Source organism: Melanostigma gelatinosum (assembly GCF_949748355.1).
Source record: "Melanostigma gelatinosum genome assembly, chromosome: 19".
Lineage (NCBI taxonomy): Eukaryota > Metazoa > Chordata > Actinopteri > Perciformes > Zoarcidae > Melanostigma > Melanostigma gelatinosum.
The window spans coordinates 16,225,208-16,246,706 of NC_136652.1; the positions used below are offsets into that span (position 1 = coordinate 16,225,208).

A 21,499-nucleotide genomic window follows, 5' to 3' on the forward strand; every position below is an offset into this window, starting at 1 on the left:
AAGACGTTACCAGCGGAAGCACTGCAGCACATATTCATTTTGAAAGTGCCATGACAGATTGTGTCATTTCATCACCCTGTCAGTCAGTCAGTGACGGACCTTCACATTTCCTCCCATTACCAGCCGATATGTGTGTGTGTGTGTGTGTCCTGCAGTGCTGTTTTGTTCATCCATAAAGAGAGCAAAGCAGCCTGGTGGTGTGCTTTCACACATTAAAGAGACCACAACTCATGAAGTCATGTTGCCTGTGGCCAATATCTGTTTGTTGTGTTGGAGCATGCAACGCTTTGGTCCAAGCAAATGGGTAAATGTGTGGCCGGGTGTGAAGGGAAGTCATTCCTGAGCAGGGACGAGGAAATGCTGACCTCAAGTGTGGATTCCGAATGGAGGAAGGTGTGACACTTCGATTTAGATTTGACCATCCTACAGGAAATCCTGAAGGATTGTGGGAATGATGGACATCCTCCCCCTGCAGAGGTCAGCAAGGATGTCGGGCTCTGCCATGGCGGAGCCCGAATGGTGGATAAGATCTGCCCTGATCTGTGGAAGACTCTGGATCACCTTCAGCTGTCATGGCTGTCACACCTCCTCAGTGTGACGTGTGCCTTTAGATCAGCAGAAGGAGGGTTGTGGTCTCTGCTCCCTTACGAAATGTTCAGGGATCACACTTTTAAATACTGCTCCAGCCAATGGCCAAACATTAGATGTTGCTCTGGTTACGAAGAAGCATGCCAACGTTTTACACGCTAAAAGACATCGTCATTGCCTATTTTCTCTACATTTTGGTCCCACAGCCGTGAATGGTTTGGTTCTTAACTGCGCGGCCCTTTTTAGGAGCTTTGTGTAGCTTTTAACATAAAACCTTCCAATAGTCAAATTAAAGAGTCATTTTTTATTTTTTTTGAATCTTTTTAAGTTTCGTTTTTGTAAGCGATCTCTCCTGTACAGAAACCTCTCACCATCAGGCCTCTTGAGCTAATGTCCTGCTTAGCCTCTTTAAGAAAGATAGCATTGGGGGCCAGTTGGTGGCTCACTTTAAACCACTTTATTTGTATGTAGCAGCACATCCTCCAGGGGTCACTAGCAATGCTTTGCAGTCTTCTAACTTGTTAAACCACTTCCACCACTTTTAATTAGCTGTGTAAGCACAGGTCAGGGTTGGGGACTGTGGAAAAATTCTAATTGTAAGAATAGTAGGTAGTTATTCAAGTATATTCAACTGTTGACATGAACTTCCGTTCGGTTTATTTAATAATTTAATTTCCATTTAAGATGTCTTCATTCATCGGCCACCTTGGAGTTAACCCTCATTTGCGGCTTTGGAATGAGACCATTGAATTATTAAATCTCATCTGATGATGCGTTATTACAATTTAACATATTTAAACCACTCATATTTAGTCACGTAGTCATGATTTTCTCTTTCTTCTATCTGGCATGCAGCAACATGGAAGTAGAGGAGATGGACACCGGTAAGTGATGTGACTCGCATGTTATTTGCATGCGTGATATTGCATGTTGCGTGAAGCCTTGCATTTAGAATACTGCTCATTTCCAGACTGTCCAGAAATAAGCAAATCATCTAAATGAAGTGGTCGTCTTTGTGATGACCTTTTGTGATGAGCTGACATGCCTCAAGGACCCCCCTCCACGAGGGGAAACTTCTGGCATCTGCACATCTGTGATTCCACACTGTACTGTACAAAGCCACTTTCTAGTTATTTATAAGCTATGATTTGTTCATTCAAGTCATTCCACATCCTATCCTTTCTTCTCTCCCCGTTTTTAAGCTTAGCCTATCCTGTGAACCCCTTTGGATGAATACATATTTCCTGCCTTTGACTTCTGTCGCAATATTACCTTTCTGTCACCGTCAGACTGGCCGCGTCCTGCTCCGAACCCGTCTCTAACGATGCAGCTCTGAGTCCCGGCGAGGTCTCCTGCGAGAATCTATTTGCAACAATGAGTTTGAATAAAACACGCCGAAATAGAGCACCACAGGAAAATAGAGCACCACAGGAAAAAAAAGAAGGGAATCAAAACATAAAAAAAACCCGGTAAACGTCACTTGAGCCGACAGCAAAGCGCATCACGCTTCCCCGGTGCACGACCTGAATCGGTGAGGCTCTGCTTGATGTTCTGTGGCTGCTGCGGAGAAGACAGAAAGCGATGCCCTGATAATAGAAACTGCCATGCCTGACAGTCGACACTCCACTCAGTGTAAACAGCCATCCGCCGCCATATCCCTCCTCTCACCAACTGCCAGACGAAAAGGCCGTGCACACGATGCACAACACGGCACTGCAAGACGTGCACGAATTACGTGTTTCTCCACAGAAGATTCTTCTTAAGAGTCTCCTTCTTTTAATCTGAACTGGTCAAAAACTTCACTTAGAGAAGTGGAATTCAGATGAAGATGTTCTCAGCATCAAGTCGTTTAGAGATGTGTGTACATGAAAGGCTGTCGCCTCCTTTCTGAAAACCTGAAAGCTCTGATCTCGTCGTTTTGCGAAACAAAAGTAACCGCTGCCAGTCTCAGCCGTCACCGGAGGAAGTCCAGTGTTCAGAGAGGGCGTCAGCAAAGCTGGTACACATCTTCAGTCATGATATTTTATGAATTACGCGTTCATCTTTCAGCTGGTTTGTGCTTTGATTCAAGTAGTTCTTTGAATAATGGAACATAAATGTGTCTTAAGGTAAACGCATCTTCATCTGTTTTTAAATTTTTTTGAATCCACCAAAACACACACAAAGAACAACCACACTATTGCGAGAGATGTGGATTATAAATGAGCAGAAGTGACATTCCATTGTATTCCCGTGTGCTTGCTTGCTTTGTGTTAACAATGTCAGGAGATTGTTTGCAATGTAAAGAAAACGCAGCACAACAGCAGACAGGCTGACATTCCTGTAAATATGTATTTCAACACCGTCTATATGAATATGGCTTATGTAACCAAAATACAACGACTAATTTACATCCTGCCGTCTCCTCAGTCAGTCACTGTACATAAAGATGATGTTACTGTTAAAGAACAGCGATGATGTGAGGTTAAGAGGACGAGTGTATGGCGAGGCCAAATTATTAAGAGTAAAGCAACATATTTCCTTACTCTGTATTTTTTCAATGTCAAAGCTGTGTAATGTATGTATGCATATGGTATCATTATAAAGGAAGTAGGATGAATACATTCAGGGCTTCACAAAGGTTGTTTTTAATGTGTATGCCTGTGTGTTTTTCATTAGGTTAGTCAATTTGTACAAAATATAATCCTACGTGTTTTTGTTTTTTTATCACTGCAGGAATTGCTTTATTGTTTTTCAATATAGCCATCAGTCACCCACGTACAGTATTCAATTATTCAAAGTCCTGTTCTCGATTGGGTCATCACCTGTTACACCGATCGGCACAGTTCACATGTTCCTCTCTTAACCGCAGTCTGTGCCACAAAACACGTCCTTCGTCCCAGATCCTGTTATATATGAATCTCTGCTTATTTTTAGATGACTCTCGGATGACGTTCGCTGTCGGGAGGGTATTATATATTTTCCCCAGTCTTGTCTGACGTGGTCCTTCTCTCTGTATTCATGGCATCACGACTGAGGCGGAGGTAGCGGCGGGGGGCTCAGTGTCGTTGTCATGACACCCGCTGCAGAATAATTGGATGGCTTTATCAGGTTACGCCATGAAGCTTAATTGCATTGTTTCCTTCCTGACTGGCTGAAATAGCGTCTCCATAGCATCTTTGACAGTCAGCTCTTTGCGGTTTTGGGTGTCGTAAATAGCCTCCAGCTCGTCTATGGGAGACCTATCGAGCCGTGCGTCGACTGTTCAGCAGAGTGCACCGTCAAAACGCAACGTCGTCATTTTTGCCTTACCTTTCTCATCTTTCTCATTTTTGCACATTTTCTCACGTTTTTCCGCTCCATCCTTGACTGATGCCTGTGTGGATGCTTCAGTATCTGCTGATTCAGTGCTATTTGGAGATGGGCTGTTGTCCAGGAGCTCTCGGGCTCAATAATGGTTTTCAATAACACAGCAGCAGATCTTGAATGGATGTGGTTCTTTGGCTCAGCCGAGAATTGTCCATGCGGGAGAGGGGGGTGATCAGACCGACCTGCTCCTGGAGGTATAACATGCCAATTTGAGTGTACAGTGCACTGAATACAAATCAGACCGTGAAGGTTTTGGGCCCAGAAAACATTTGAGGCTTTCAGACATTTCAGATTCGCTATTCTTGCCCAAATTCACCACTGATGTGTTTACAGTTTACTTTTCAAAGAAGGTGCTTATTTTCTATCTATGCAATTAGTGGGTTTTCAACAGTGTTGTGTTATTAAAGCAATTTGTCTATAAACCACAAGCAGTTATCCTAAAAAAAAAAGTGTACAGAATTTGGAAACTGTTGTGGTTTGTTACATCTGCATAATAAAATACTTTGTATAAATATTGAATTGCACTCAACTGTGATTTTTCAAAAGAAACCGGTCTTTTGTTAAAAAGCTTCTTCTCTCATTCACAGTATAGTTGCAAAGATACTTTAGCCTTCAGCAATGCCAGACAATATGATTGTGAAGTGCAGCAAATCAATTTGATTCCATAATTACTCTATAATTTGATCAGTAATGAGTTTCAACTACTCGGCTTAAACTAAACTAAAGCGTCTCAGCTCACTGTGCAGACGAGCACTCTTCTTTATCGCCATCGTTGATCTGTCCAGAACGTTTTAGTTTGAAGTTTGAATCCACACTGTTTTCCTCTCAAACAGTTCACAGCAGCTCACTGCGGTCGATCCAAAGCAAGCACGGCCTCTTGTTTGGCCGTCTGACTGACACGATCGCATCGATGTGTCTTCAATCTGCCCGCTGCTCATGGATGAAAACTCAAATAATGCATACCAGGTGCAAAGCGACAATATCGCTCCTCTTCTCTCTCAATCAGAAAAAAAGAATGTTCATATGAACTTTGATTCCTAACACAGTTAATCAAATAACAGGTACAACTATTTGTACACTGAAAACCTGATGAATCTTTTAAAGTACTATCTAGACAAAAAAACCTGACGCAACGAAGCTTGTTATATTTGTTCACAAGTAAAACACATTTCAATGAACTGAATTCCCCAATAGCATTAAGAATGAACATGAAGGAATATGTATGTTCACCTGAAACACAGAAAAGGATTAGGGATTTTTTCCTCTCATATTTTGCAGGTGTAAAACCAAATCAAATGAAATTTGTGTGTGAGTGTTCCGTGAGACGATGGTGCTCTTAGAATGTTTGTTTAGTCTGATGAATGTTTGTAGAGGAATGCAAATATACTGTAAACAGGATACTTCATGTCATCAGACTCTTATCTGTAGTGTGATTTACTGAATATTGCTGTAATGATGAAGAGTAATGGATAGGAGTCTACATGTTTTTATCTCTTACATCACTCTGCAGTCACTGAGCAGTGACTTCAAACCACCTCAGACCCTATTACAAGATTATTCTGAACTATTCTCACAATACAAACCACTGATAAGGTGTTTCTGCTGCTTTAATGGCTTACTGTTGTGTTGGCAATGTTTGTACCGTTTATATTGAGAATATATTGAGACCGGCTGAACTACTATTTCATCTGTGAAAGTGCAATATGGAAGAAAATAACTTCCATATCGTTCCAAGTTTTTCCATTACAGTTTGAGGTATGACTGCAGGTTATTCAGTGCATAGCAGTGATACATCTTTGTTTCTGCTATTTGTGTGATATATTTTTGGTCTAAAAGACATTTTTCATGAACATTTTAGTTTTTTTCTCAGCAAGTTTTGAATTATGTTGATGTTGGGACCAAGTAACATAAGGAAAGTATAGACTTGTATGCAAACCCTATATTTATAAATGTATTTATTTATAGATGCAGCATGTACTTGGATCTCTGAATCACTTCTAACCAAAGCTTATCTCAGTCATAACAACATCCCATAAATCCCCTGAACAACGAATGGAAAGAAGTCTGCAGCGATAAAGTTAGGGTGGGAGAAAAAATATAGATGGTGTACAACATTACCTATTAATCCCCAGGAGGCTGCAATCACTTTCTATTCTAGGACGAGCTGTATTCTTAAGTACGTGTCATTGCATTTTTGATTCGGAACGTTCTAGTTTAAAGGCCAGGTGACATGTCCTATTTGTACTGCAGCAGACGGCCTTGTCTCGTACCTTCTGCTTCATTGCTTGATGACTGCCGTCTGCACAATACATTTACCCAATAAATCTTTACCTTTTAGTTGTATTATAATAGATATAGAGGGAAGTGAACACATAATAGTTTCTTATGTGTCTACAATGAACGAACAGTAGGAGTACACTGTAGTCTTTGGTAGTGTGGCCAACGTCAGTCCGACTCACATGGATATCCACTGAGTCACAGAACAGCATCACTGAAGGCATCAAGGGAACTTTTCGAATGGAGAGCCGACTCTTGAATTGAAGAGCTGTAACAAAACATGAGCTGAGCTCTTCAAAATCGCTGCTTGTTATCCCTCGCATCACAGGAAGGAAAAAAAAATTCCACCAAACAATTTTGTGTTTAAAATCGTGCCCCCGTCATGATTTAATGTCTCACTCCCCTGCACTATATGCATTTTGTTCCTCAGAATGAAAGGAGTGATGATGATTTTAACTCCCATATTATTACCAAATTAATTTACTCTGAAGTATTACCTGCGTTAAAACACTTTTCGTGACTCGGCCAGCATTTCCTCCATGAAGTGCAGTTTTCTACTGTGCTGCAAGTCTCGGGCCAGCAGTTAATGCACCAAACCCAAAGTGGAAATGAGTTATGCACAGAAACTCCATTAAATTAGCTGCAACTTCGTGATGGGACATTCTAAAGAGGGTTCATTTTACACTTCAAGAAATACAATTGTCAGGAAATGTGCAAGATGTGATATTAAACGCTGGATGATAAAAACGAACGCCCCGTTCTAAAAGCAGGCAGAATAGAAGAAAACATGACCAGCTTCACAGGACTGCAATCGTGTTTATTTCTCCATTGTTTGGCATCTAACTTAGAATGCACATCAAATGCTGTTCTACAGGCAAAGGACCTGCATGCAACTTCAGAAAATGAATGATTTATGTACAGACATGTTTTTTTTTTCATGAAATATGAAAAAATACAATGTTATCCAGAAAATGGTACTTTAATATTATCAGAAAAAATGAAGACATGGTGTTGTGGCGGATCTTAAAAATTAACACATGTATTTGCTTTCTCTCCTTATTAACAATCTGCCCACAGGAGTCCTATAATATCCATTTGTGATGAGGTAACATATTAACCACTATTTGTCAAAGAAAAATGCTTTGTTTATTTAGAGCGGAGTTGCCTACAACAGGTGAACGTGGTGTCTAATTGCACATGCCAATATCAAAAATACACTGTGAATTTAAAGTCATGAAGACCGGCCTCCAAGAGATGATTGCGTGTGTGTGTGTGTTGGGTCATGTGGATGGGTGTGTGTACCTGTACTTTAGTGTTTTCCTACAAATGCTATGTACATGCATGTATGTCTTTTGCAAAGACAGCCTCAGCCAACCTTACTCACTGACGATGACTCACAGAAACGACACATGTTCTCCTCATCAGTGAGAAAGGTGGTCAATGCATTGATGGTGGGAGAGAGAAAGGAATTTGGCTTCCTTCTGCTCAAACTTCGATGATGTTGATAGACGGCACAGAAGGATGAAACTGCAACAGACAAGATAGATGCAATTCATAATTAGTAATTTGTCTTTCTCCTTTACAATAAAGACATATTTTGATGACAGAAGACAAATACAGTGTTACAGTTACAGTTACCTATATCTGGCAGAGGAGCCATGAACCCAGCTAGTATTATTTAAATGCTGGAAGACTCCTAATAATCTACATTCCACTTTAAACGCGCAAGACTTTGGCATAATAAAAATGTATTGTTGCATTTCACACCATTGTTGAGTAATATATAACAGATTTATGTCGCTGTGAATGAAATTAGAAATATATTTTGAATAGAAAGGAAAATATGAAGTCATTTTATTTCAACCCGTGAAAACAGAAACCATTTATTGTCCTTGGCTTCATATCAGATTTGGTTTAATTAAACATACACAAATATTCTCCACATGCAAATTACATTTTTTAATCAAATGTCAATTCATGTCTTGCATTTTAATCACGGGAACAGCTGGCTGCTTGCTGTTAATCTATTTTACGTGAGATTGTGTGGACGAGTAAAGCACAAGAGAGGAGGTTCCAGTCGGGTCGTCGTAAGCCAACTGAAGTCTATGTGGACCTGCGACACATACACCATCACAGGGGGATATTTTAGTTATTGATCAAGCACCATCTCCCAATAAATCCATCATTAATCATGGCATATTTAAGCTCTTTGTGTTCCAGCCTGTACAGTACTAGATGTACCTGCATCCTACAAAACTACACTAAGTGGGCCCTTAACAGCAATGAGAGTTGGCTGAGCACAATTAGCAGATTACATTGTTATTCACTGCAAGACATTGTTTCTGCAGGGAGGTGCTTCACAAACAAAACAGAACATTTTGATAAGAGTGATGATGGCTGAATCCCATTTAGCTGCTTCAGTTTCAGGGCCGAGGTTTTTTGTGTGTGCTGGCTCACTGTCACTCAGAGAGTGTGGAGGCATACAGCATGCTTGAAAGAGCCTTCATGTGGGCGTGTATTCAGAGGAGTCATGCTCACCTTGCTCCTCAGCAGCCCTCCGCTGTGGTGCTCCGGCGTGCTCCTCTCTGACGACGGCTTGGCCTTCTCCTTGCTGTTGCTGGAGTCGTTGTCCTTGATGATGTCATACTGCCGGCAGAACAGGGCGATGACGGCTGCGAGGAGGTGAGGGATGGGCACGTGTACACACACACACACAAATGATGATAGGAATTCAGTGGTGGGGCGGCAACTGTCGCTCACAGACATGTCACCACTTCTTCTAACTAAGCACGTTGTAAGGCCATGTTGATAATGGAATTCTGCTCCCAAGGGAGCGTGATGGCCGGGCTTTTATCCGAAGGCTTGGAAGGCAGTAATTCTCTATGGAGTTTGCTTTGCTGCCATATGCAATCTGCCAGATGCAGTCCTGCCTCCAGTTTACCGTGTGCTCACAATTAACTTCCCTGCTTCACCGAGGTTCATGAATTTCTATGAGAAGGCTGTCATGAAATATTCAATAACTGATCCGGTGGGTTGTGGTAATGAAAACTAGGGAGCTGTGAGAAATAAAAGTTATTCATTGAAATTATTATTCACGCACGCATCATGTAAGCGCTCTGCAATATTGCAGCTACATGTCATTGTGAGACATTCATGGCCGACATCTCCACTGGTTTGGTTGGTGGTTAAATTACAGCAGCGTTTGTGTCATTTGTGAAGTTTACATTCCAGTTTATTGTGATGTTAATTTAATGTGATTTTTTTTACAAGGTTCACAACATTTTAAGCACTTTTAGAAACCAACAGAACATCGCTACGCAGACACACTGTAAAATATAGCAGAGGAGATTGCATTGGGTTGAAGCAATTTGTTTGTTACTTTATCATTTCATTCACTTTCTTCAGACCCAGACAAGTGAAAGTTCACAAAATAAAAGATAAAATGACACGGATAGGACAAATAAATCGAATAAGAAAAGGAATAAACAAATACATTAATAAATACAAATGTAAACAACTGTCTTTTGTCAATTGTGAATGTTTGGAGCTGCTTGATGCCTCATACTTTGCGGGGAATAAGCTCACTTTAAACTGGACTGGCTGCAAATGTGCAGTCCATGATGAATGCGCCACATGAGGTGTTTTTATTCTTCCACTCCCACTCTTCACAGTGTCCATGTTACTTTGGTTACTCTCATTCGTATTATTTAACATCTCACTCTGGTGCTCGGGGGTGGGAAACCCGGCTCCTGGCAGCCTGTCAGATGTGCCACTTCTCATTGTACCTCAACACTTCATTAATCAGCACGCTTCCTCAAAGGAGTAGAAACTCGTACATGGATGGAGCGCTTGGTTACAGAGAATGCTCAGGAAAGCGTGATGTTGTTTTGACATCGCTGTTGCAAAAAGAAAAAGCCTCAAAGGGATGGGACATGCAGAGCTGGCAGATTCATTTTTCCGTTTTTTGGACTTTAACTTCCACTTAACAGGGATCCTGTAGGTCTTGATCTGGACGACTATCCATTCATTGGCGTCTTATTGATTGGTGTGTCAATGTATTTATGTAACTACAAGATAATCTAGAGTGTGAAAGCTCTGTCAGGTGAGCACCATTATTCTATATCATTGAGGCTGACAATAAATACAAACAAGTTGCAGTTCCTATTGCAAAAATCCAATTATCTTTTAGCTTATTCAGCAGGATTTGAATGCAATTTCTTCATTGACAACAACTAATCAATATACAAGTGTTTTTACCCGTCTTTCCCTTCGATTTATTTCTCTTAAGACGGAATCATTATGAACCAAACTCAGTCTGCAAACCTACCTGCCCACATGACCAAGACCACCACGATGATGATCATCTCCCCTGTTTGTAGATGCCGGGACTTGTCCAGACCCTGCACAGTGGGGTCATCTATGAGAGAGAGCACAGACAGGACAGGTACAGTCAACACAGACTCCTAATTACTGAGAACAGTTGGTCCTAAGCTTTTTTACATGGAAGCGACAACATATGAAATAGATTGATATGCAGTCCAGTTGAACAAAATCACAACCAAAGATTGAAATAACTGAACATTGACTTTTACAAAAGTAGCATTAGTGACAGAGCTCTTTACTGGATTTCCTAATAATGTAAGATCTTAAACCCTCATTCTGTTGCTCATGACTGGCAAGTGGACACTTCCTTTATCTCTCATGACTGTTATGCCATTTAACAAAAAATGTCAGAAAATGTGGTGAGCATTACAAAGCATTAAGTGGATTGACTATGGGCCTATTTCCACTCCCCAAACTAACTCTTAATATCTTTTCTGTATGGAACTCTTCCAGAGCACCACTCTTCACAATTGCCTCTTTTAGTGAATCAAGTTCTCAAGAAACTGGCCCCTGAATGCCAGACTCTCCGCTCTGATGGCTGTTACGGATTGGCGGCAATGCTGCCACGTTTTTTGAAAGTCTCGGTTAGTTGTGTGTGTGGGAATGTGAGTGGAAAATAGCTTCAAATGACAGAAAAGTCCTCGATATTTATATGTATTAGCAAAACAACGTACTCTCACAACTTTCCACATCTTCTTTTCTGAATCATCAAACGTTTATCTTTAGGTCAGGACGGAAGACTGATTGTGCCTTCCCATTGTACAGTGATCTGAAGAGCTGAAGTCAGACGACCGATGCCTGGTCAGGACTGAGGTCAGCGCAAAGTATGACTGGTGCCTCCTGTGAGTTGCACTCCACTTTATTTATCCTACATCTCTTCTATCTGTCTGACCCCTAACCAACTGAAAAATAAAGTAGTTCTGCATGTATAAAAAAAGAGGATGCATCGAGAAACTACTGATAGGAGGCTGTTTCAGTCAGGAATTGACCCTTTGGGGCTTCTGTATTCTGCAACACTCTCCAACTGTTTACCGTTTTCTAGTTGATCTAATGACCCTACTTCATGTTGATAAAAAGTGCTTGTGTTGCATGCTGATGTGCAGTGTTTCATACCACAGAGTGAGTGAATATGACCCGAATAACATGTCCTGCTGCTGTATCATACATGTTTCATGTTGTGGCGCCGCACTCAGCGATGCCATGTGATTCTCTGCTGTAGCGGAGGATGAGCAGATTGTGGTGCCGTCGGTGCACCAAAGAGTTTGTTTTGAGGTAATTAGTTGATCCTTCCTTCTGCTCCCCCCAAATCCCACAGCAAAGACAGTTTGGCATCTCTTTGAAGTAGCACTGTGTCTAAGGGGACCTAGTTAGATTTGACTGCTCAAGGCATCCGTCCTTTGAAAATATATTTTTGTATTCTCCTGTGTGAAACCCTTTGACAGCTCAGTGACAGCAGGTAGCATTTGTACCGCCTTCGTGTCTTTTATTTGGGAATCATTTATATAACGTATCTGGATATTTTTTGTATGCACTGTGGCATCACATGCTAATGAATACAGCCCCCCCCCCCCCCTTTAATCACAGGTCTCCCCATCCGTAAGCAAAAAGAGAATCACTTTCAGTGTAATGAATCGTACATTAAATCGCTTATATTTCAAAAAGCCCCTTCATTATGCTGGAATCATACCGCAGTTAAATGTATTATATTTGAGTCCTTCAAAATATGTTTAGTTCGAAAATGTAATACAAACTCATTGCTTAAATTAGTGGAATACTAATAAACTGCTGACATACAACAAAAATGAATCTTAGAGAAACTCTGACAACAGCACAACCTCACTTTTGAAGGGCGGGCAAAGCACACAAATATATACTCTGATTAAAAGCTTTCCGCTGAACTAATGGAATTGAAGTAGACATTGGAAAGACATATTGATCCTGGGAGAAGAAAAAAAATCACAGTAGCTTATTTAAATTCAAATTCTCCAGCAACATGTGGCGTATGTCTTTCCAGGAAATACTTCATAAACCAGGTGTACATTCAGTGGCATAGTATGCACCAATATGTAATCACATTGTCAAAGAGAATTGCATTGAGGAAAAAATAAAAGCATTATTGATTCATGGGTATCAGAGCTCTAGCTCTCAGGAATGCCTGGAACATACCGCAAATCAATTTAGTCTCAATCGGAGGCACTTGGCTGTGACAAAGGACCTCTGAAATGCCTCTGTGATGCTGCAGCCAACTAGATTAAAAAGGCCTTTTTAGGAATAATGCTCAACAGGAAGATCCTGAACAAAACAGATTCCATGTTACATTAAGGTGCATTAGGTTTTATGATGAGTACATATGCTGCTATTTCAGGATGGAACTTTGTAAACATCCGTTCAGAAAGTGCAAAAGCTTGTCAAGAAACACATTTATTTGTCATAAAACAACAGACATTCCTTTTCAGGGGTTGTGAGTCAATATCATGGCTGAAAGAGGTGTCTCAAGCCAGTATGTAGGAGAATGTAATTTGTGTACTTGATGCAGTTAAAGTATGTTGTTGTGATCTACTTACTGCCTGTTACTTCTTTATGTTCTTTCACTGATTGCACCAGTGGGGTCATTTTAATTCGTTAATTAGGTTACTTTTACAGACAACATCAGAGTCAAAATATACGCCGACACAGTGTCAAACATTAAAAGAGCAGTTGAGTACTAAACTTGACAAGAGTTAGGTTTATAAAATGGGATTGGCCTTTGAAACTGGGGCATGAGAAGTCAGCAGTGCTGGCCTTAGATTTATGCAAAGCTGACACCGATTGATTCTACTCTTACAAACACAAACTCCTACAAACGCTGCTCATCCGCTGAGCGGGCTGTTTTATTTGACCCACTTGGATGACTCGGTTAAATCCTCATTTATGTTGCACATTGAGTCTTAGCAATTGCCATAAATCCAAAAGACTTATGCATGGTTAGTTAGGTTTCCTATGTCCATTGCTTTTAACTGTGTAACGTCAGTGTCTGTATCAGCTGGATGGACGGTGTTCAGGCTCTTGTGTTGAACTTGAGCTTAAATTAGTTTCTTTCTCTTTTGCCGATCTTGCAAGCTGAACAAATAACACCAAACCGGAGTCAACTGCAGGGAAACGTCAAATGATTCACTTGCATCTGCACTTCTTATCATCATAAACTTAACCACGCCATATGATTAAAAAAAAAGAAAAAGAAAACGTTTGAAGTATCAGACCGGTTTCTAGACCAATGTCAAATGTAAGCTGCCATTATTGTAAAAGTTTATGTATTTGGCTCATCCCTGACGCAGAGATGATTTGCAAAGGGTCTTTTTCTGAAATGTACTCTTCCCAACTACAGTACAAAGCAAAAATAATTTGAGAGCTGCTGAACTTATTCTCTGTTGGTGCTGGTCATATTTCCTCAAGCCCATGAGCATAGACAAATCCAAAGTGCTTCAGAATGTGTCCAAATCCTGATTAGGCACCCAGAGTGATGTAGAGTTGCACACATTCAAAGGAGCTTGCCTGCAGCATGCTTGAAGAGTCTGTCAATAATGGATTGGTTTCTAGGAGAAGATAAACCTGCATAGAGCCGCCTCGGACGGACGCTGAGAGAGGGCATGCTTAAGAGCATTCAACAGCCAGAAGAGGCTTCAGAGCAACATCAGGGATGCATCTGTAATTGGCTGCTCCTGTCTGTGCCTCGGGGGGGGAGAGACGCCTACGGCTGTACCATGCACTGTAGAATTAAAAGCAAAGCATTGCCTTACATAACACAGCGAGATGCCACACGGTGAAAAGATTGCTCCAGTGAGTTTGCCACCTTATCCTTCTGCATTTTGGCAAACTTCATAGCATAGTTGAATTGAGGAGAGACTCTAAACAAAAGAAAAATCAGCTAACAAACTAAAACAATATCTCACAGTTAAATGACCATTTTGTTAATATTTATTTACAAATCCCATAAAGACACCAAAACACACAATTATCATCAATTATAATCGTCTTTAAATCACACGTTCTGAACACAAACAGACCCATTTTTTTCAAATGAACTTTGCCATGTAGGTAACAGGCAGCTTACCTTGATTGGAGCTGTTGGAGGGGAAGAGGTCTGTCTTCTTGAGGGTGCGAAAATGGACCTTCTTGCAAGCTTGGCTTTCCCCATAGAGGCCAATTGACTGGACCTGTATGATGTAGTCCGTCTCCTCCTCCAGGTCCCAAAGGACACAAGAGCGGCTGGTGGTGTTGACTTCCCGGATGAATCTCTGCGTGTGTCCTTCCTGCCTCTGGGGTTTGGAAGAGGGATACAACAATCAAAACATTGGTCAATGGGGTGATTGACCTACAATGTGTCCCTAAGCAAGACACTCTCCTCTGTAAAGAGTTTCGTAGTATAAACTTCATCTTCATAGCGTCATACAAAAAAGCTAAAAACAATCATGTAGCCTATTTTTGGGCCGTGATAATGTGAGAAGGAGGTGACCAACCAGAAAATATTCAAGGTGTTGGAGAACGTCATGCTGGGCACTTTATCTTATTAACAGTTGGCAATGTTGTCTCACCATATGGAGTCTTGACTGTGGAGTCAATATTTTGATTCATTTAAACTGCAAGTGCCTTGAATCGCAAGCTTTCAGAGACCTTTCAGAATGTTATTGGTGCAATAAAGACCCAAAGCTGTGAGAATCACCCCCCCCCTGCTTGCATGCAGCACTCTCCTCTTGGTGAGCTCTCTATATTGAATAATGTAATTCTTACACCGGCATACCAAACGTGTTCCGATTCAGCAGCATATCATGACGAACGGCCATTGAGGCGTTAAATAGTCCATCAGCCTCACTGACTTAATTGCAGCAGAGTTAAATGGCTGCATGGTGTTTTGAGTTGCGTGAAGCATAAACACGATTCCGGCACCATATGCCATTTAGCCATTCAGGATTAGCATTCATTGGTTTACCTTTTTTAAGCCTTTGAATCTTTTTAGCCTAAAATAATGCCGTTTGGCAGCATAGTCCCGCTGCACCCCTTGTTTTCTCTTGACAATTTGTTTTATTCTGACTCCAGGCTTGAAGGAAAGATTTAGTCTGCCCTTATTCATGCTAAGCAAAGCTTTAAGGGGTTCCTAAGAATATGCAGACAACAACACATCTTTATTCACCCGGGAACTTGTGCATACAGTACGTACTCAGTATGTTGGACAAACGATACGAAGCGTTTGCTGAGCACATAACAACCACCTCTATGGACTTCAGTCAGTGAATATATTATCTTTTCATTCCCCGAAAAATCAGTTTTCAGTCGTTCACACCCGTGTTCCACAGGCCCACACTGTAGAAAATGGATTCCAGGTGCACGTCTTCATACTGCTTCATGGTGCGCCAACAGAATTTCAACAGGACACGACGAAGGCTCAATGCCAAACCACAAATGGCAAAAACCAAAAATAAAACAAATGCACTATATGTGAACACTTTCCATTATTCCCACATTATAAATGCACTTCTAATGCATTCTAATATGCATAAAGCCCTGTATAATTACAGTTATAGGCACTCATAAAGATTCACAATCTCATAAGGTTAAGTATCATAGAACGTTGTAATTGTTGGTCACTCACTGACTTTATTTTTGCAAGGCTCATTGTGTATTATAACTGTCATAGTTGTAATACATTATATTATTTCCATAATGCATGAAATCAAAATGTATTGTACAATATTTTGCGTGTTCAAGCATAGGTTTAATGTTTTTTTCCCTACACATAAAGAAAACTGAGCATTTGAGTAAGTTATAATCACATTATAATGCATTATAACAGTGATTATAATGCATTATAAAAGACAATGGGAATTACAATATACAATGATCCTTCCAGAAAAAACAGTAATTATGAAGTATTTTGATACTTGACCTTATACGTCATAATAAAATGCTTTATAATGTGTTATGATTATTGCTATTAATGTTTATGACTTGTTATACAGTGCTATAAGACGATTATAATGCATTATATACATGGGTGTCGTAGACAGTGTTATCCAGTTATCCTGCTAACCTATCCACAGTCTCCCAGATTTACATTAGAAGTTCAGGATTTACCTGTTGTAAGATTGAGAAACCAATTATTATATCTCCCTCTGGAACCTCCCAGGAAACGGTCGCCGAGTCGGCCCGCAGGTGCATGACGGACACATTGACGGGAGCCGGCGGCCGATCTGAAGGAACGGAAACAGAAACAGAGGGATCAGTTAATCCACCCACTAGATATTAAATTATCCAAGCCATATGTGTCCACACCTGCACCTGGATAGTCTCAAGCATTGTGTTGGCACTCTGAGCTCACCACAGGTGTCTCTTTTTAATCAAACGTGACGTCTTAAAACTTATGTGGTCATGTTTGTAGATGAATTGGGAAACAGGAAATACAGCAGCACAGGCTGGTTGTGTCATCGTGGTACAGTAAACTGTAGGGTAGACTGTATTGCAAAGTGGGTGAAAAGGGGGGAGGGGGGGGAGAAACAGAGTGTGACAGATCTAACAGAGGGCACAGTACAGCTTCAGTCTCCAAGCAATCGCTCGGGTGCGATGGGATTGGCCGGATAGATGGAGACCTAGACGCCATCCCCATGCAGGCCATTTGTCATTAGCCTGGGTGTAATGGACTTCATGTGATGTTGCAGAAAGTAACTGAAGCAATGTTGAGACATGTGCAAATATCTTGTGCTGTTATGTGAATATCATGACAAAAAGAATAGTTTCCAAAGGAGATGGCATCAGAGAACACAACATACTTAAATGCTTTTCCTAATGAGATGCAACTACAGTATCACAGCTGCTCATCAGGGGTTCACTACAGAGGAAGTGTTAATTGACCGTTTTCCATTCAATATGTAACCGCTTTCATCAACGCATGTAGCAGGAGCGCAATAACCCATAACACAGTTATCTTGAGATGACAGCCAAAGGCATGTGCTGTACACAACATTTAATCCAAAAAGTGCACTTGAGAAAGAAAGATGAAAGATGAAATGATGAAATTGGGAGCCATTTCAAATGATTTGCCATTTTCTAGGTCCCTCTCACATCCCTCTCCTCTTATCTCCCAATGTCTCCCTTTTTATCTCTCCCTCTCTCCCTCTCTGACTCTTCATGTCTGTTTTTATCTCGGAGACAATCGAATGATGGCCTCTGTGTTGGGTGCAAAAGGTGAGATTGAGGCAGATCTCAAGACCCTCTGGTCAGACGAGGCTATCAGTCTCCCCGCCTCGGCCCTTGTGGAGGGGGGTCGATGGTCAAACACAGGCATGAAGCTCAGTTCCTGGTGCTCATGACACGCTCAGAGATTGGTTTGTGGGAGGGGATGAGATGAGCTAAAGGCCAGAGTATAGCTTAGCCGGGAGGACAAGAGGAAATGAATGGTCCAATTGTAGAGAGAGCGGGGAGAGAAGAGGGCTTGGCTGGTGGTAACACTGGTATCAAGAGGTCACATCTGTCTCATTTTGTCAATTTAATGAGAGTATTATTTATGGAAGCAGGTGTTAAGATAGTACAGAAGGTTAAGTCAAGGGATATATTGTCCTTGATCTTTGGAGAGCTGTAGGAATGAGTCAAACATATATTTACAATAATGGCTCATGTGTCCTTGTTTCTAAATTACTTCATATTTTGTGTCATGAAAATGTAGAAAAAATATGTAATTGAATCTATTATTAGTGAATTTACATCACAACATGCTGGGACATTAACTTGCTGAAATCTAAAAAAGGTAATCAACAAAGCAGATGTTGTCTTTGACACACCAGGATTAGATTCTCATTTCAAAATGCCCACAATGGACAGCATCGTGTTTCTAAAAGCCACACTGAAGCGTTTTACTTTTGCAACTGCATCATATACAATACACACTTTACCAAAAATACCAAGGATGTTTATTGGATAAAGTCGAACTGCTTGACGGGTAAACAACGTGAAGTTTAGATTACCGCGTGTCGCACAGTGCACACACTTCAGAATCAGGTGTGACATTAATCTAAAACACTTTGACTTGATGTTCTAATGAAAATGTTTTTATTGTTGTGAAGTTCAATAGTCCGATCCTCTTCCCCATATTCCCCTCTAGCTTGTTTGATGTTCTTCTGCAGCGATAAGTGTCATTGTGGGTATTTCAATGTTTGTTATTGGCCACGTGTCCTGAGTAAGCCCCACTCCACACTGCGTTATGTCAAATCGGGGATCAAACAGCAATAGGTCACAGCAGCCGAGGCACGTGTGTGTCTGTGCAAACAAATGGTAAGACCCTCTTGGGATGTGGGCGCACTGCCAGGATGAATCATAGCGTATAGCAGCCAAAGCCCAGCGCATTAGCTGCTCCGCCTCTAACCAGAGTGCACATAGCGACACAGTGAAAGTGCCGGTGAATCTCTGGATGGCTGACGAGACACGTGGAAAGGAGCCCAGTTTGATTTGTTAGAGCGAGGTATCTCATATTTTGACCTCTATATTTGCTGGCGAAGCACAATTGTTCAATATATCCTGATTTATAATACACATGATTCGTTTGTTGGTTGTTTATACTGTACATTCACAGAAGAAGAGATTGTTTTTTTCATGGTCAAACAATAACACCTTTGATTTATCCCAATAAGACAACCTGTGCAGCTGTTGATCAAACGCCACCTTGAATAACCATGACACATTGATTTAACAGAAAAAAAAAAATTTGATGTGAGTAGAAAATTGGAAAATCACCTGCCTGATTTACCAGGAACTAAATTTGACAGATGACATGTCCGCCTGAAGAAAAGCATTAAGGTGGAAATGCATGGCCAATGCCCAAAGCAATAAATCTGCCTTTTTGTGTTTGCTTTTTGCGTCTGATGTGAGTTATTAAATGATATGCACTCATGAGCAAATACACAATTGCACCTAGGATCAGTTTTTTTTGTGCTGCCGGATTCGCGGGCCACATAAAATGACGTGGCGGGCCGGATTCGGCCCACGGGCCGGGAGTTTGAGACCCCTGCTCTAAATGGACCTTGTTTAATTTAGATTGAATACTCCTGCTTTAGGTGCACTCTGTCTTCTTTCTCACTGACTCAGAGGCTGATGCATTCTTCAAATTGGCAATCTGCTCTTCATGAACCTTGTGACACATTCTTGACAAGTAGACATTCTGCATTAGAGTGGAATCCATCATAGTGAGGGCCAATGTTCGCTCATGTTGTCATTAATGTATCTGCTGTCAGATGGCAGACACTTTACACATAAACAAAACATACAGACCCCAGTGTGTGTGTGTGTGTGTGTGTGTGTGTGTGTGTGTGTGTGTGTGTGTGTGTGTGTGTGGGGAGACAGGATTTAGTTCAATCCTAGATTTTATATCAGTGTATTAGTATCATAAAGGAGCGCATGCTTGTTGGTGTCTTGTTGACATCTGTAGAGCCAGTCAACATATCACTATCATCAATAAATATATAAATACCATCAATAAAATGAATGGTACACACTCTTTATTAATGGATGAATGAAACGCTTTGAGAACAAATCCTCCACCATTACGTTTTAATGTCAGTTTCAAAATATTTAAACAAATTCCACTTGTTGAATTAGCAAAGCGAGACTAAAATGTTCCTTTTCATGCTTCGTTGAAATTTGTATGGACAACCTCACTATGAACCAAAGAAGCTTACAATTAATTTAAAGCTGCTTAATGTCACTGTGAATCCCACAGTCTCATAGCGTGCGTGAAGCTGGCAGTAATGAATACAACATTTATTTTCATTTACTTTGAAGCTCACTGCAGCAGCCACATTTATATTTATGAGTGTCATGTTTATTATTTTGGGTGGGTGATAGAGGTAGACAGGTTGATAAACAGTGTTACTGATGAACACATGCAGAAGCAGATTTTTCTGCTACAGAAATAGGACAGATTCATTCACACAACACTGAAGCTGAGCAATGGAAAGAATGCAAAATGATTATGGGAGTATATTGTAAATGAGGCAGAATCAATCTCTCTTATTTGATCTCACTGAAGACAGTGTTGGTTCTGCAACTGGGTTTTCGATTATTATTATTAAAGAAATGTAAATACCGCATACATTTCGGTTTGAGCTTTTATATATGTTCACATTATTCAGTAGTGCCATGATTTAATTGCATTTTCTTTTATTCAAACAAGATTGAGAGCAAGTACCTCTTAAGGGCGCAGACACAATGAGAAAAGGATCGATGTGACTGTAGTGCAGATTCTCTTTTTTTGGAAATGAATGGCATCTTTCTTGCTGTAAACGTGCTTACATTGTTTTTTGATTAGATGCATAAGTAGGGCAAACTGCCAAGGTTATTCAAGCAGTTATTGTATATATATGAATCTAAATATATGAATTCAAAGAAAGTAAAGGAATTCATCCTGAACCTCAACATAATTGCGATCCATTGTATACAGGTGTTAATGGTGAGCGATAGGGGAGTAGACCTGAGCAAAAATAAATGGTACTTTGAGCATCGCTAATGGCGCATTTTACAAAAAGTGAACAATAATCGATTTGACTCCTCGGCTACAGAGGCTCATATACTCACTTGCTGCTACCAAGAACATGTCGCTGCCAAAAAGCAACAGGACCACGGAGTTGACCAAAACAAGCAGGCGAGCCATGTCTCGGTCGGTATCGTTGCTCTTCTTTAGATTATAACGCAGCTCTCCGGTGCTTGAACGGCAACTAAATCGCAGCAGTTCATCTTTATAGCATGTTGATGAATGAATGAACGGTTCCTGGCTGAATCGGGCTCGCAGCTGGTCAGTAAATAGATAACCAGTGAAAGTACGTGACAAATGATGTCTTCACAAACATTTTGTCGAGCCTCGGCGGATTCTTCATTTAGTTTTGTT

General features: G+C 40.8%; 2 protein-coding genes across 2 annotated transcripts in view; one reads left to right on the plus strand and one right to left on the minus strand.

The window, feature by feature from the left end:
• Positions 1 to 1,969, plus strand: part of LOC306793185 (low density lipoprotein receptor adapter protein 1) — a gene marked incomplete at its 5' end in the record, with an annotated part of 28,797 nt that extends 26,828 nt beyond the window's left edge. Inside the window, 2 exons of the mRNA XM_079290676.1 lie at positions 1,444 to 1,472; positions 1,878 to 1,969. Coding sequence (XP_079146802.1) covers positions 1,444 to 1,472; positions 1,878 to 1,924 — 76 coding nt within the window. The 3' untranslated portion in view covers positions 1,925 to 1,969. The remainder of the gene's footprint in view (positions 1 to 1,443; positions 1,473 to 1,877) is intronic.
• Positions 1,970 to 7,215: 5,246 nt separating this feature from the next.
• fndc4a (fibronectin type III domain containing 4a) lies at positions 7,216 to 21,499 on the minus strand. The gene is made up of 6 exons (XM_079290513.1): positions 21,190 to 21,499; positions 16,705 to 16,820; positions 14,687 to 14,891; positions 10,541 to 10,630; positions 8,752 to 8,885; positions 7,216 to 7,740 (listed from the first exon to the last, which is right to left on the minus strand). The coding sequence occupies exons 1-6, from the start codon at positions 21,263 to 21,265 to the stop codon at positions 7,699 to 7,701; spliced, it is 663 nt and encodes a 220-aa protein (XP_079146639.1). The 5' UTR covers positions 21,266 to 21,499; the 3' UTR covers positions 7,216 to 7,698.